Source organism: Ovis canadensis, chromosome 1 (genome assembly GCF_042477335.2).
Source record: "Ovis canadensis isolate MfBH-ARS-UI-01 breed Bighorn chromosome 1, ARS-UI_OviCan_v2, whole genome shotgun sequence".
In the NCBI taxonomy this organism is placed as follows: Eukaryota; Metazoa; Chordata; class Mammalia; order Artiodactyla; family Bovidae; genus Ovis; species Ovis canadensis.
The window spans coordinates 262,060,300-262,073,985 of NC_091245.1; the positions used below are offsets into that span (position 1 = coordinate 262,060,300).

General features: G+C 39.1%; 1 protein-coding gene across 7 annotated transcripts in view; it reads right to left on the bottom strand.

The window, feature by feature from the left end:
• The window catches only part of ATP2C1 (ATPase secretory pathway Ca2+ transporting 1), a 160,470-nt gene that overhangs the window by 15,932 nt on the left and 130,852 nt on the right, over positions 1–13,686 (bottom strand). For all 7 annotated transcript variants that reach the window (XM_069565559.1, XM_069565589.1, XM_069565608.1 and 4 more), the window contains 5 exons: positions 12,153–12,248; positions 11,975–12,064; positions 10,089–10,193; positions 4,193–4,349; positions 1,347–1,517 (listed from right to left, as the gene is read on the bottom strand). In XM_069565559.1, coding sequence (XP_069421660.1) covers positions 1,347–1,517; positions 4,193–4,349; positions 10,089–10,193; positions 11,975–12,064; positions 12,153–12,248 — 619 coding nt within the window. The remainder of the gene's footprint in view (positions 1–1,346; positions 1,518–4,192; positions 4,350–10,088; positions 10,194–11,974; positions 12,065–12,152; positions 12,249–13,686) is intronic.

Below are 13,686 nucleotides of genomic sequence, written 5' to 3' on the forward strand. Positions count from 1 at the left end.
AGAAGAATTAATGAACTTTAGCACATTTTAAATTTATCAGTATGAATTATAGTTTACAGGTTCTGGAAGATTAACTTCCATGCCCATTTTTTTCCCCTTATATTTGGTAAAGTAACCCTTATGGCAGAAAGTGAAGAGGAGCTAAAAAGCCTCTTGATGAAAGTGAAAGAGGAGAGTGAAAAAGCTGGCTTAAAGCTCAACATTCAGAAAACAAAGATCATGGCATCCAGTCCCATCATTTCATGGGAAATAGATGGGGAAACAGTGGAAACAGTGTCAGACTTTATTTTTGGGGGCTCCAAAATCACTGCAGATGGTGACTGCAGCCATGAAATTAAAAGACGCTTACTCCTTGGAAGAAAAGTTATGACCAACCTAGATAGTATATTCAAAAGCAGAGACATTACTTTGCCGACTAAGGTCCGTATACTCAAGGCTATGGTTTTTCCAGTGGTCATGTATGGATGTGAGAGTTGGACTATGAAGAAAGCTGAGCACTGAAGAATTGATGCTTTTGAAGTGTGGTGTTGGAGAAGACTCTTGAGAGTCCCTTGGACTGCAAGGAGATCCAACCAGTCCATTCTGAAGGAGATCAACCCTGGGATTTCTTTGGAAGGAATGATGCTAAAGCTGAAGCTCCAGTACTTTGGCCACCTCATGCGAAGAGTTGACTCATTGGAAAAGACTCTGATGCTGGGAGGGATTGGGGGCAGGAGGAGAAGGGGACGACCGAGGATGAGATGGCTGGATGGCATCACGGACTCAATGGATGTGAGTCTGAGTGAACTCTGGGAGATGGTGATGGACAGGGAGGCCTGGTGTGCTGCGATTCATGGGGCTGCAAAGAGTCGGACACGACTGAGCGACTGAACTGAACTGAACTGAATCTTAAATGGCATTCAAACAACATAGGCATATATGTGATCAGAGGATGGAAATATAGATACAAGCTATCTTCTTTCAAGTTAGGTACAAAGTCTGCTTTTAAAAAATTATATTCAAGTTGAAAGAAAAACTAAGTATCGTCATTTCATGCATTCTTTCACATCCATGATCTAGTGCTTTTAGTCATCAGAATGGTGTCCTATGAGACTAAAAATAATCAACTATCCTTTTATGAATATAATAATTGATTTCACAATGATTTTAGTTATTTTCAACTAAAAGTATTTTTTTAACTAAAATAAAATTTCACCCACAATTTTATAGTGTATGAGCAAACAAAAGTATCACTTTTTACTGTATAGCTCGATGTTTCATAAACACACTTCACGTCTAATGCTCCTCTATGCACTGCAGTAATTTAAGAAAAACTAACAAAAACAAAGGAAGCAGCCTAGTTATACCAATGGCAATTGCAGTCTCCTGTGAGTCTCCAGTAATCATTTTTATCGACACTCCCGAGGCAATGAGTGTTGTAACAGCTTCTTTCACACCAGTTCTAGGAGGATCAATGATTCCCACCAGGCCAAGGAACGTCAGTTGTCCCAATTCAGGACCAGAAGCCAAAGCAAGAACTTGGAAGATAAAATCCAAAAAGAAAATGTGAATCACAAAAACATCAGAATTTACTTTACGAAATCTGGAGGCCATAACACTTCTCACTCAGATAAATCACTTAGGACTAGAATGTCATTGCAGTAATAACAGAAATTTTAAAAATCAAAAATTATTACATGCAAATATACTACAGTTTAATGGTTCTTGTATGGGATTGCTTTAAATTATTAAAAATTAAAAGGAATAAGACTACAGAACTGTTAAGTAGAGAAAGCAGGAGAGGAACAAATAGGAATGTTTTCACATAGCAAAACCTGCAGCTCCTTTCAGTAGAAACTATTGACTCTTAACAAAATACAATTAATTATTTGGAAAAGTATAGGTTTGTTGAGCTTTAAAGTCAATTTTAAACAGACACCTTTGAAGGTGATTTCTACTACTGTATCTTCATCTTTCCATCTTACAGGCCTCCAGAATAATTCAATAGCTTGAAGTTCTATAAGGCTATATTAATTAGACAACATGTAACAATTTTATACACAACAAACTCTGGAAGGTAATCTGTAAAATAACTGTAAAACCACTAATACCAACAAGAGTGTATATTCTTTCATTCTTTCTGTATTAACAGGTATTTCTTATTTGTACCTTTGGTTCTCTTAAAACTACGTGAATAATACCACCATACCACCCTTTATAGTTAGTTTCCTATCACCCTTAGGAACTTAAGATACAGGACAAAGTACTATTCATTTCCAAATATCATTAAGTTTTATTCTCAGAATTCCAGAACTTTAGCAGTAGCTACCTTTTAAGCCAGAGGGACGTGTCTACATCTGGGATATTATACTAAAAGACTGAACAGCCTACCAAACAAACACACACACACACACACACACACACACACACCACACAAACTAAACATAGGTACCTCGTGGGGTAACTAAAAAGCCCCAGAGACCACAGGAAGTATCCATTCTTACTCAAGCAGAAGGTATGAATGATAAGATACATTTGGAAAACCATGGTTAGAGGCAAATTACTTCTTTTCCCAACACAAAATCTATGGAGATATGAGCCCCACCAAAAGCTTTCACTCTGGAGGGAATAAGCCACATGACAGTTCCTGTGTTGGAACAGAGGAAGATGGCAATAGAAGGGGGAAGTGAGTATCAAGCCATGTGTCAACAGATTCTAAGCAAGGGACAACCAGCTCCTGGCACCCTCAGTGGACGGGTGGTTATCAGCCCAGAGGTCAGTATTTTGTATTTATTTGTTTGCTTCTTTAGCATAAATGAAGATCTAATGCTACTGTATGGGACAAAGGTATGTAGACCTTTTCATGTGAAGGATCTCTAACTCCCTCCTTTATATTTGAAACATAAAAACAAAGTATATTCCAATTTTAAAATTAACAACCACATGTATTTTAAGAAACTCAGGTTTTATAAGGTATAAGATACGTTCCTATCAAGTTAAACTTCAAATCTTTATTCATTTATTCTTTACTCTTCATCATGGCAATTTCAGCAGGGCGAGGAAAATGGAGCATAAGAAAAGGAAGAGATGTGAAGCAAGAGATAGATGCCCAGAATGTTTCCCAGAGCCTGTGAAACAAAGATGTGCTCCACACCATGTCTGGTCTATTTCACAAAGTTACCACACCAAACCACACATACACAAAGCTTCACAATCTTTCAGATTAAGAGAACTAGGCCAAAAAAAAAAAAAAAAAGAGTGAAGCTTCTGTTAAAAAGAATTAAGGAAAACAGGGAGCACATATCATACTTTTAAGACTATAAATGCAAGGCGATTCAAAACCCTCTAGCTGTGAGCTACTAAGAATAACAAAACACTGCCGTCAAAGGAAGCCACAAGAATATCTTTCTAAACCTACATTATACGAACAGAAGTCCTGTAAATCTATGGTTCACCCTGCTTAAGTAAACCATGAATAATAGTTTTTACCTACTTGTTTCCTGCTCCCAGAACTGTGGTGCTTGACTTTCATTTTGTAAATAATAATAAAATTAAGGAAGCCAACTCTTCTAATTTCCTTGAGAGACTACAGAAGTACATGCATGTATGTGTGCATGCACCCGTGGGCACATATTCCCCACAAGCCAGAACATAAAGACCAGGTATGGCCCTGACCGCTGATCTTCCACCCTACCCATGCTGATGTGTGTGTGCCCAGCTGACCCCCTCTCCCTATCAATGTCCAGTCATCAGCATTTCACAAAGCCAAGTCTGGACACCTCTTTCCTCTCTGGTGATAGATGGGAAGGAGTCAGCAACTACCTCAATTTAAAGAATTACAGACTTAAGTCTCTTGATGTTTAGTAAAGAATTTCAGATTAATAAACAAGACCAAGTGATGACATAAGGAAGGAGTAACATCACTTTACTTCCGTTCATTACCCTTCTCACAAGATAAACGTCTAAAATGAAATTTCTGTCAGCTGCTCAGAGACCACTGCAGATCTCTAACAACTAGAAGTTTCATATTCAGCTATGTTTCCAACTTTCTATATTCTGGGGGACAATTAGTCAACTAAAACCTAGCATTTCAGAAATGGCAGGGCTCTACGAAGCCTGGGTAGAGCTGGGCAGCTCAGATGTGAAGCACGAATCCATCTGTAGTTAGCAGCACTACCTCTCCACCGAGGTGACTGTGCTGACATGGCCTTACCTCTGAGCCCTGCAGAGCCCATCTGGGCCTTCTCTTGCTGGTACAGATCTCTCTGCTGCTGGGTGAGTGTCAAGGTCTGCCCTTTGCTGTGATATGTAGTGCAATACTTAATCACCTGTTCATAAGCACCCTTCATAAAACAAATCTCTGGTCTGTCCTAAGAAAAAACAGAGCAAATAAATTCAAGTTAGTTTTAATTCATATATATCAGCCATTGGGGTCAAAAATAAGCAGCATGGACTCCCATAATACACAGAGAAGTAACTCAAACCTAAGGCTTTGAATAGCACTTGAACTCTGATGATTAAAAGTTCACGAGAGAGCTTTCTGCATCCTTTTTAGAACACAGCATCTACTCTACCCCTTCAACCTCCATACTGAAGGTACGTCTACACTCAGCTCCATACTCTGAGATCTAAGCTCATGGCATAATAAGAAAACAAAAGAGGTCTAACATCAGCCCACAAACAATGGTTCAGGCTTTCTACAATGCTATTACATGCATATATGTGACTCCATTTAATGCTCACAACAAGCTTGCAATTGTGGGTATTAGTAGACTTTTTATCTTGGTTATGTAATATTCAAAAGCTTACAATGAAAACCTGCAGTCAGTCCCCTGCCCAACCTCACTTCCAGTCCTATGCTCCACAGAGGCAAACCAATTTTAACTCTTCCGGCTGTTGTCCTGGGTACTTTTCATCATGTTTTTAATTACGTTTTTACAGCTACTTTTCTACTTGTCAATTTTATACTGTCTGCTGTGACAAGTGATAGTCTGGCCACCCCCACTGCCTATTCCTTCTCTCTCCATTATTCTAATACACACAGAACAAGAATCACCAGTGTTCTGCTCACTTTCTAACTCTTCACTGCTGAGCCAAACGGCCACCAGAACAGTTCACAAATGTCTCAGCTCTCCTTGGAGGCACGTGGCAGAAATGTATTTCCTTGCCCCTCTGTACTGCTCTGAAGTCAGATGTGATTTGCTTTGGCGAATAAACATAAGCAGTACTTGTGTCTCTTCCCAAGTGGTGATTTATGAACCAGTCCATAATGTGGGCCTCCTCTGTCCCTGGTACAACCCTGTGAGCTGACACTGAGAGCATCCACCTCCCTGGTCCCCAGGTAAGCAGATGCAGCAGAAAGGTATAATGTTCTTTCCATGGCCTATATAAGCCAAATACATTTCTTCCTGTTCAAGTTTTGTCTTTCATACAGTTAATAATTGCCTTTATTTGCTTAGTTTTCTTTATTCTTATTACTAATTAATTCCAAGCTCTTCCATGTCATATTATGAAGCACCTCTCAACGTATTCTGCACATGATCCAATGAGCAGGTAAGCTATTACTCCTCCCGTATGAGGACCTCCTGCCTTTCCTTTTCTAGCTCATTTCCAGGCTTGCTACACAACTGGCATCTTGGAGCTCCCTTCACCCCTCTGCTGGTCAGAGCTCACTAGGTTCTAAGTCTCCCTTTCCTTTAGTGTATACTCTTACCTTGGAATAACTTATCCATCAATATCGCTCTAAGAAAAGGTATGTGGGCTATGCATTTTGAGACCTATGTGAAAACATTTTTATCTCACCCCCCACATATGTAAGTTCAGCTGGGAAGAGACTTCCTCTCAGTTGAAGGCTCTATCACCTTCCAACCTCTAGTGTGCAGAGTTGCACCTGGAAAGCCTAAGAAGCCACTTAATTCCTAATCTTTGTGTGTACTCCCTTCCCCTTGCCCTTCCTCCCCACCCTAACAACCTCTGAAATTGTTCAGAATTCTCTCTCAGCCTCAAATTACGTGAATCAGGGGCTTTGGTGTGTTTATTTCCTCCCCCCCCCCCCCACCCCTTTGTAACCCACCCACTGTGCAAAGCCACCAGTGGGCAATTTTATTCTGGAAGCTGAAGCTCTTCCTCTAGAAAATCTCCTGGTGTTATCTGTTAAACTCTTGTCATCTTCTGTCACCACTATTATGTGCATGCTGGAACTCCTACATCTATTTTCTGATTTTCACACCTCATCTTGTATACTGTCCACCTTTTTGACTTCTCTACTTTCTGATAGACTCCTCGACTTTACTTGAAATACAATCCGTTTATTTTGTTGTCCTTTTTCATGGTCCTGGAACCTTTGTTTCTCTGAGACCCCTTTCTCTGTTGGCTTGGTCTGCTTCTTTTATGCTGAAGACTTTCCCCAAGGCTCTCACAACCCCTGTCTGTCTGTTTACATTCAAGACCGAAGCAAATAAAGGTCTAGAAACTCCATGGGTACTGCAGGGTTTATCAACTGATGGCCCTCACAGTGACGAGACAAAGGCCAGGAGCAGGGAAACTCTTCTGGTGAACAAAGAGCTTACGCAGGACCACTCCATACTGTAGGGATCTCCCCAGAACCAGTCAGCTTCTCTAAACTCTCCCATCTTCTGACATAGAGAATGAGGATATGGGAAGACGTGCCCCTGCAGGCATTCTGAGAAAGTAGAGTTAGTAGCCAGGACAACAACTTTCCCTTAATCATCCTGTGTCTAGTCTTAAAGCTTAATTCTGCCTTCTATGCTTTTGCCCTGGATAGATTTCTGGTCTGGCCTCAAAAAATAGAAAAGGTACGAGGAACATTTCTACGGGCTCCTTACAAAGAATTTCAACCTGATCTCCTGTTTTTAGCTCTGTATTTTAGGCCCCACCTTTAAAAGATAAAGTAATAAAAGAGGAAGTATAGGAAAGTCTTATCTTTTATTCACTGGTTGTCATTTTGGTAGGTTCCAGGGAGAGAGCAGAGATAAATACAGACTGATTGTTGTTCAGTCACTAAGTTGTGTCCGACTCTTTGTGACCCTCTGGACTACAGCATGCCAGGTTTCCCTGTCCTGCACTGTCTCCCAGAGTTTGTTCAAATTCATGGCCACTGAGTTAGTAATGCCATGTAACCATCTCAGTGTCTGTCACCTTCTTCTCCATTTGCCTTCCATCTTTCCCAGCATCATCTTTTTCAATGAGTCTGCTCTTCGCATCACATGGCCAAAAATACTGGAGCTTCAACTTCAGTATCAGTCCTTCTGATGAATATTCAGGGCTTATTTCCTTCAGGATTGACTGGTTTGACCTCTTTACAGTCCAAGGGACTCTCAAACATGTTCTCTAGCACAACATTTCAAAAGCATCAATTCTTCAGCACTCAGACTTCTTTATGGTTCTACTTGCACATCAGTAAATGACTACTGGAAAAACCATAGCTCTGACTATACAGCACTTTGCAGGCAAAGTGATGTCTCTACTTTTTAATACGCTGTCTAGGTTTATCACAGCTTTGCTTCTAAGGAGCAAGCGTCTTTTAATTTCATGGCAGCAGTCACTGTCCTCAGTGATTTTGGAGCCCAGGAAAAGAAAATCTGTCACTGTTTCTAGTTTTCCCCCAACTATTTGCCCTAAAGTGATGGGACTGGATGCCATGATCTTAGTTTTTTTGAATGCTGAGTTTTAAGCCAGTTTTTCCACTCTCCTCTTTCACCCTCATCAAGAGGTTCTTTAGTTCCTCTTAACTTTCTGCCATTAGAGTGGTATCATCTATCTGAGGCTGTTGATACTATTCCCCACTATCTTGATTCCAGCTTGTGATTCATCCAGCCTGGCATTTCGCATGATGTACCCTAGATAAGTTAAATAAGCAGGGTGACAATATATAGCCTTGATGCACTCTTTTCCCAATTTGGAACCAGTCCATTGTTCCATGCCTGGTTCAAACCGTTTCTTCTTGACTTGCATACAAGTTTCTCAGGAGGCAAGTAAGGTGATCTGGTATTCCCATCTCTTTCAGAATTTTCCAGTTTGTTGTGACCCACACAGTCAAAGGCTTTAGCATATGCAGTCAATGAAGCACATATAGATGTTTTTCTGGAACTCTCTTGTTTTTTTGATGATCCAATGGATGTTGGCAATTTGATCTCTAGTTCCCCTGCCTTTTCTAAATCTAGCTTGAACATCTGGAAATTTTTGGTTCATGTACTACTGAAGCCTAGCTTGGAGAATTTGAGCATTACTTTGCTAGTGTGTGAGATGAGTACAATTGTGCAGTAGTTTGAATATTCTTTGGCATTTGGGACTGGAATGAAAAGTGATCTTTTCCATTCCTGTGGCCACTGCTGAGTTTTCCAAATTTGCTGACATACTGGGTGCAGCACTTTAATATCATTATCTTTTAGGATTTTAAATAGCTCAGCTGGAATTGTACTCTGCTTTTCCCCAGTAGCATACTGGACACCTTCCCACCTGGGGTGGGGGCGGGTGGCACTCATCTTCCAGTGTAATATCTTTTTGCCCTTTCAAACTGTTCATGGGGTTCTTGCAGCAAGAATACTGGAGTGGTTTCCATTTCTTCCTCCAGTGGACCATGTTTTGACAGAACTCTTCACTATGACTCGTCCATCTTGGGTGGCCCTGCAAAGCATGGCTCATAGCTTCTTTGAGTTATGCAAGCCCCTTCACCACAACAAGGCTGCGATGCGTGAAGAGGAAATGCAGGCTGTTGAATTCAAGTGAAAGTCCTCTGAAGACAAACTACTTGATCCTGGGCAGCTTTTAAATTGGCAAGTTTTTCCTGTCTATGCCAGGCTGACCTCTTCTAGAACCTGAGTCAGGTCAATGGATTTGGGTTCTGTTAGTTACACTGGTTAATTCTATTTTACAGGAAAAACTCATCAACAAATAGGAAGAAAAGTCAAGCAATCTTTCCAGATTTATTATCTGCCACTCCATACTTTTATCCCCCAACTGAAAAGATTTAATATACAAGTGAGGCTAGTACATTTTAAATTGCTGAAGTCAAATCTTAAAACTTCACATGGGCCACATTACCTTGAAGTAGTGTGTGATCATACATAAAAGATAAAAAACAGACCTTCCAAATAAACTCATATACATATTCTCTCTATATCACTTTATGGACAAGGGACATCAACTGAAAATTATCTAATTCTGATGCAATTTTTGAAAGCTTAGATTACAAAGCTTAAAGTAACAGACATTTTATTTTTTTATAGTTTTGTTTCCAATTGTCCCCCTTCTCTTAGGTTCATAAAAGTTCCTTTAAACAATAAACAGAAATTTATTCTTCCCCTCCTCATCAGTTTCTGGCACAAGTTTAGTGTTGGGCAATTTAAAACCAAAGTTTCCTACTTATTATAAGTAAGAGGAAATCCTCTCCCTAATTCCCATCTTCAGAGATGTAATTGGTTTCAAATGTTTGTTCACAGGTAGAAACACATAACCAACTACTAACTCCTAATAAAGAAAATGTAAAAATAACAACTATATAGTTTTCAGGGCAAAGTAAGTTTACACATGAAGCTGGTAATAGGAACTATAAGTGATGATTATACACTGTAGACTTCATGACTTACATTGTGTAAAAATTTCTAAAGCACCTAGAAATACGGTAGAATTTTGATATATCAGTGTATTTCATTTTGCCAGTTTGTAAGCTGGACCAACTAACATGAATCATACACATTTGGTAACCACTTTTCCACAAGAGAATGTGATTCTGTTCAGTCAGAAGACAAGACATTCTTCAGTGGAAAAGCACAGACAACAGTCAGTCAGCAGACCTGTCACCAAGAATAAAAAACGTTGTCAAAAGACTGACGTCACAAGCTCCAGGACACTGAGACCAGGCTCCAGCTCATTTCAGTGGTTTGCTCACGTAGCAAAACTGACATGTTTGTGCATAAATTCAAAGGGAACACAAAACAACCAGGGCTGAGTCTACTATGAATGACACACACTTCAGAGCAGGTCTGAGTTATGGTCTATGACAGCTTAACTCTAAAGGTGCATAGTAAATGAAAAATAGTAGTCTAGTTAAACAATACAGAGTAAGTTTTCTATAAACGGAAGGATACCTGCTGTGTTCGGTGCACACACTTAACAGCCATCCACTTCTGCTCAGAGCTAAAAGGGTATTCAGCTTTTCTGATATAATCCTGTTGAAGTCCATCAAGACCCATCTATATGGCACAAAAGAAAAGTTAATTCTCACTAATTTTTTTTCCTTTAACAAAGAAACAAGAGTCACAACTTGCAGGGAAGCAGGTTAGAGATACCTGGTTTATTTTCAAACAGCAGCACTCCACCTATACATACCATACTTCTCTGAAAAGCAGCACACATGTTCAGTGTGGAAGCCTGGGTATATAGATAGTCCAGGGCACACTACTGAACTATGTGCAGAGCAAAACTTCAACACTGACTATATTAAAATCTCAACTGGATCAAACTCTGGGAGGAAGTAGGGTAAGAAATAAAGGTGTCCAGCCAATACATACTATATAATCAATATAAGTTTCAAACTCAACTCCTCGATTCTAAAACAGGGTAGATACTCAAATCTACCCTGCCTGCTGCTGCCATCCTACGCCCTTCTCACCCCACCACTGACACGCTGCCTACTACTAATGCCATGCAGCTCTACTTCCTAGTACCCTTTTCATTTCCCAGCAAACACTCAAAAATATTCTTCAAATTTTCAAAAATCAAGGTTACTGCTCCTTCCTGGCTTTTAAAGGTCCGGCAGTAACCCACCACACAGCCAACTCAACAAGCTGCTAGGCCACTCAAACTGTTCATTTCACCTAGGCTAACCAATTCAAAAGTCACAATCCAATCTACCTTTACGTATCCCTCAAGCTTTTATTCTTGCTCTTCCCCTAGCTTACACCTGCCTCCATCCCTATCTAAATCCCCCCTTCCTTTCAAAGTTCAGGTTCCAAGTCTTAAAGTGCACTCTTCTTATACGTGGCTCAGTGTTAAGACTGTCCGCTACCTTGGTCTGCCTTTTATTTGTTCCAGTCTGTCACTGTTGACTTCCTACCTAAACTGTGAGGTCCCCACCCATAAAGAGGTGGTTTCATGTTCTTTATTTCTCAAAAAGTTAAACACAATAAACACTCATTATTTAACTTTTCAATATCTTTTAAAAAGTGATACTATGCTATTTTTAGTTACAAGAAAAACAAATGGTAAAGGAAAAAGGAAAGTGACTTCTCGTTAAAGAAGTATATACATTATAAAACCACCAATTTGACTTTATCAAATTAATATTATAACAACCTACATTTCTATACTGAATCTCAACAGAAGCAACCTCATTCAGAGGTATCCTATTTTATACGTGTTTCCTAAAACTGCTCTTAAAAGTAGCTTTACTTTTGTTATGGGAGTGTCAGGTTGGACTTTTAGGTTTCTCATTTATTCAACTGTAGGCCTTAGAAAAGGAGATCAACTAGGGTAGAGTCACTGAGATTAGCACCCTATCTTCCCAACAGAAATGCTATCTCTACATTCATTGTAAGAAATTAATAATGGAAGGAAAGGGAAGACTGGAAAAAGAAAAGCTAACCTCTCATCTTGGCCTTGATATCTTTACAAATGTTGCCTATTTCATGTTTGAAAATTGGCATTTATCAGCAATTACACATATTTATAAAACTTTTCATACAACACTCTGAATATTATGAAAAACAACAACATTTCTTTGTAAGAATAAACCCATCACTGGTCATTAGTTTGTATGCTGCATGTAGGAGATAGAAAGTTATAGGGAAAACCCTCATGCTCTGTATTTCCAGAAAGACTACAATTGGTTCCCAAAAGGCAGTACAAACTATGAAATCCTGTGCATCTTCTTCACTCCACACCTAAAAGCCAGCAATACTCAAATCCATGGCTTCATAATCTCTTGTGAGAGTGACGTTTTCAAATGTCAAACAGAGGAGGACCAGGCACATACCTTCATTGCAAGAGCAATTAAGGCTCCTTCCGTTGGTTTCCCCATTAGAGTGTTATTTCTAATTACAGCATCATTGCACACACAGCCAGCCTAAGAAAAATACACAACTATGAACCCATCACATCATCCTAAGTCATTATGAAGAAAGCCACTTTCTTATAAAGAAAGCAGTATTTACCTCAACAATTCTGCTAACAGATGGGTTATAGAATCCATGAACAACATCACCATCAACAATCACTTCCCCAAATGGATTGTAGCCAACTCCAGTAACCTACAGAACATAAAGTAGAGTTAATAATACACTACAGTAGGCAGTGACAATACTTATGAAAACAGAAAACTGATGGGCTGTGTTCATCATGATACTATTAAAAGCAGAGAAGCCATTTAAATTTATCTAAAAGAATATTTAAGAGTAAAAGGAATAGATAGTAATTTTCACTACAATGATAAACCTACAGTTAATTCCATACAAATAATTAACTATTATGCTAATTAATAATTATAATACATAGTACATTGTAAGTAAACAATATAATTGCTAATATAACCTTCTATTGCTTCTACTTACAACACACTATAAAAAGGGAAAATAAACCATGAAAATCTCTCTATATAAATGAGTTTAAATTTACATAACATTACATTTATAGGTGTGTGTGTGTGTTAGTTTCTCAGTCGTGTCCAGCTCTTTGTGACTCATGAACTGTAGCCCATCAGGTTCCTCTGTCTATGGAATTCTCCAGGCAAGAATACTGGAGTGGGTTGCCATTCCCTTCTCTAGGAGACCTTCCCGACCCAAGGATCGAACTCAGGTCTCCTGCACTGGAGGAAGATTCTTTACCATCTGAACCACCAGGGAAGTCCTACATGTATGTAACACTACAATTTGCAAAGAATTGCAATCTATTACATTTGACATTCGTGACAAACCTATGACCTAAACAAAAACAGAGTTCTTTTTGTAAATATGCAAAGCTCAGAGATAAGTGATTTACCCTAACACTTACCAAGTTCTTTAACATAGTATGCTACACACCAATTTTAAAAATCAGAGACAGAGACAATGGTGACAACAAGCCAAGCCAAATACAAGCTAAATTTCACGATAAAAATAAGGCAGTTTAAGAGTTATGCTTGACATACAAAATTCTGGGCTTAGAACAAAAGATAAATTTATATCCTACCTTTCATACCTGGACCGTATAAGCACATGTAAACCCAATGACCCTTCTGAATCAACCAGAAAAGATACATCCAACAACACAGCACTGGGTATCCTAACCAAATCTAACACCCTAAATATACAGTCTCATTTTAAGGCCTAGTAAAACAGGATAAACAGACCCAAGTACAACTTCTGTTAATTTGTGAAATTCTTCCTTTGGTCACAGACCTAGCTATAAACACATTTTAATATACTGTTCCCATAAGAAAGAGTATTAATAAAAATTCCAGTCAGAAATTCTGCCACGACTAGCTGAGATTGAAACTTGTCCTCATACAGCCTCAAAATTAAACAATGCACATACATTAACCTGCACTTCAGGGCCATTCATTTACAATTCTTAAAGTAGAATAATTCAGGCTTTCATTTATTCTTTCAACAAGTATGTACTACTACAAAGCAGACCCTGCGTTGGGCACCAGAATTTCTGCTCTATTATGCTCAGGGTATCATGGAAAGAGAGACAGAGGATTTCACCTAA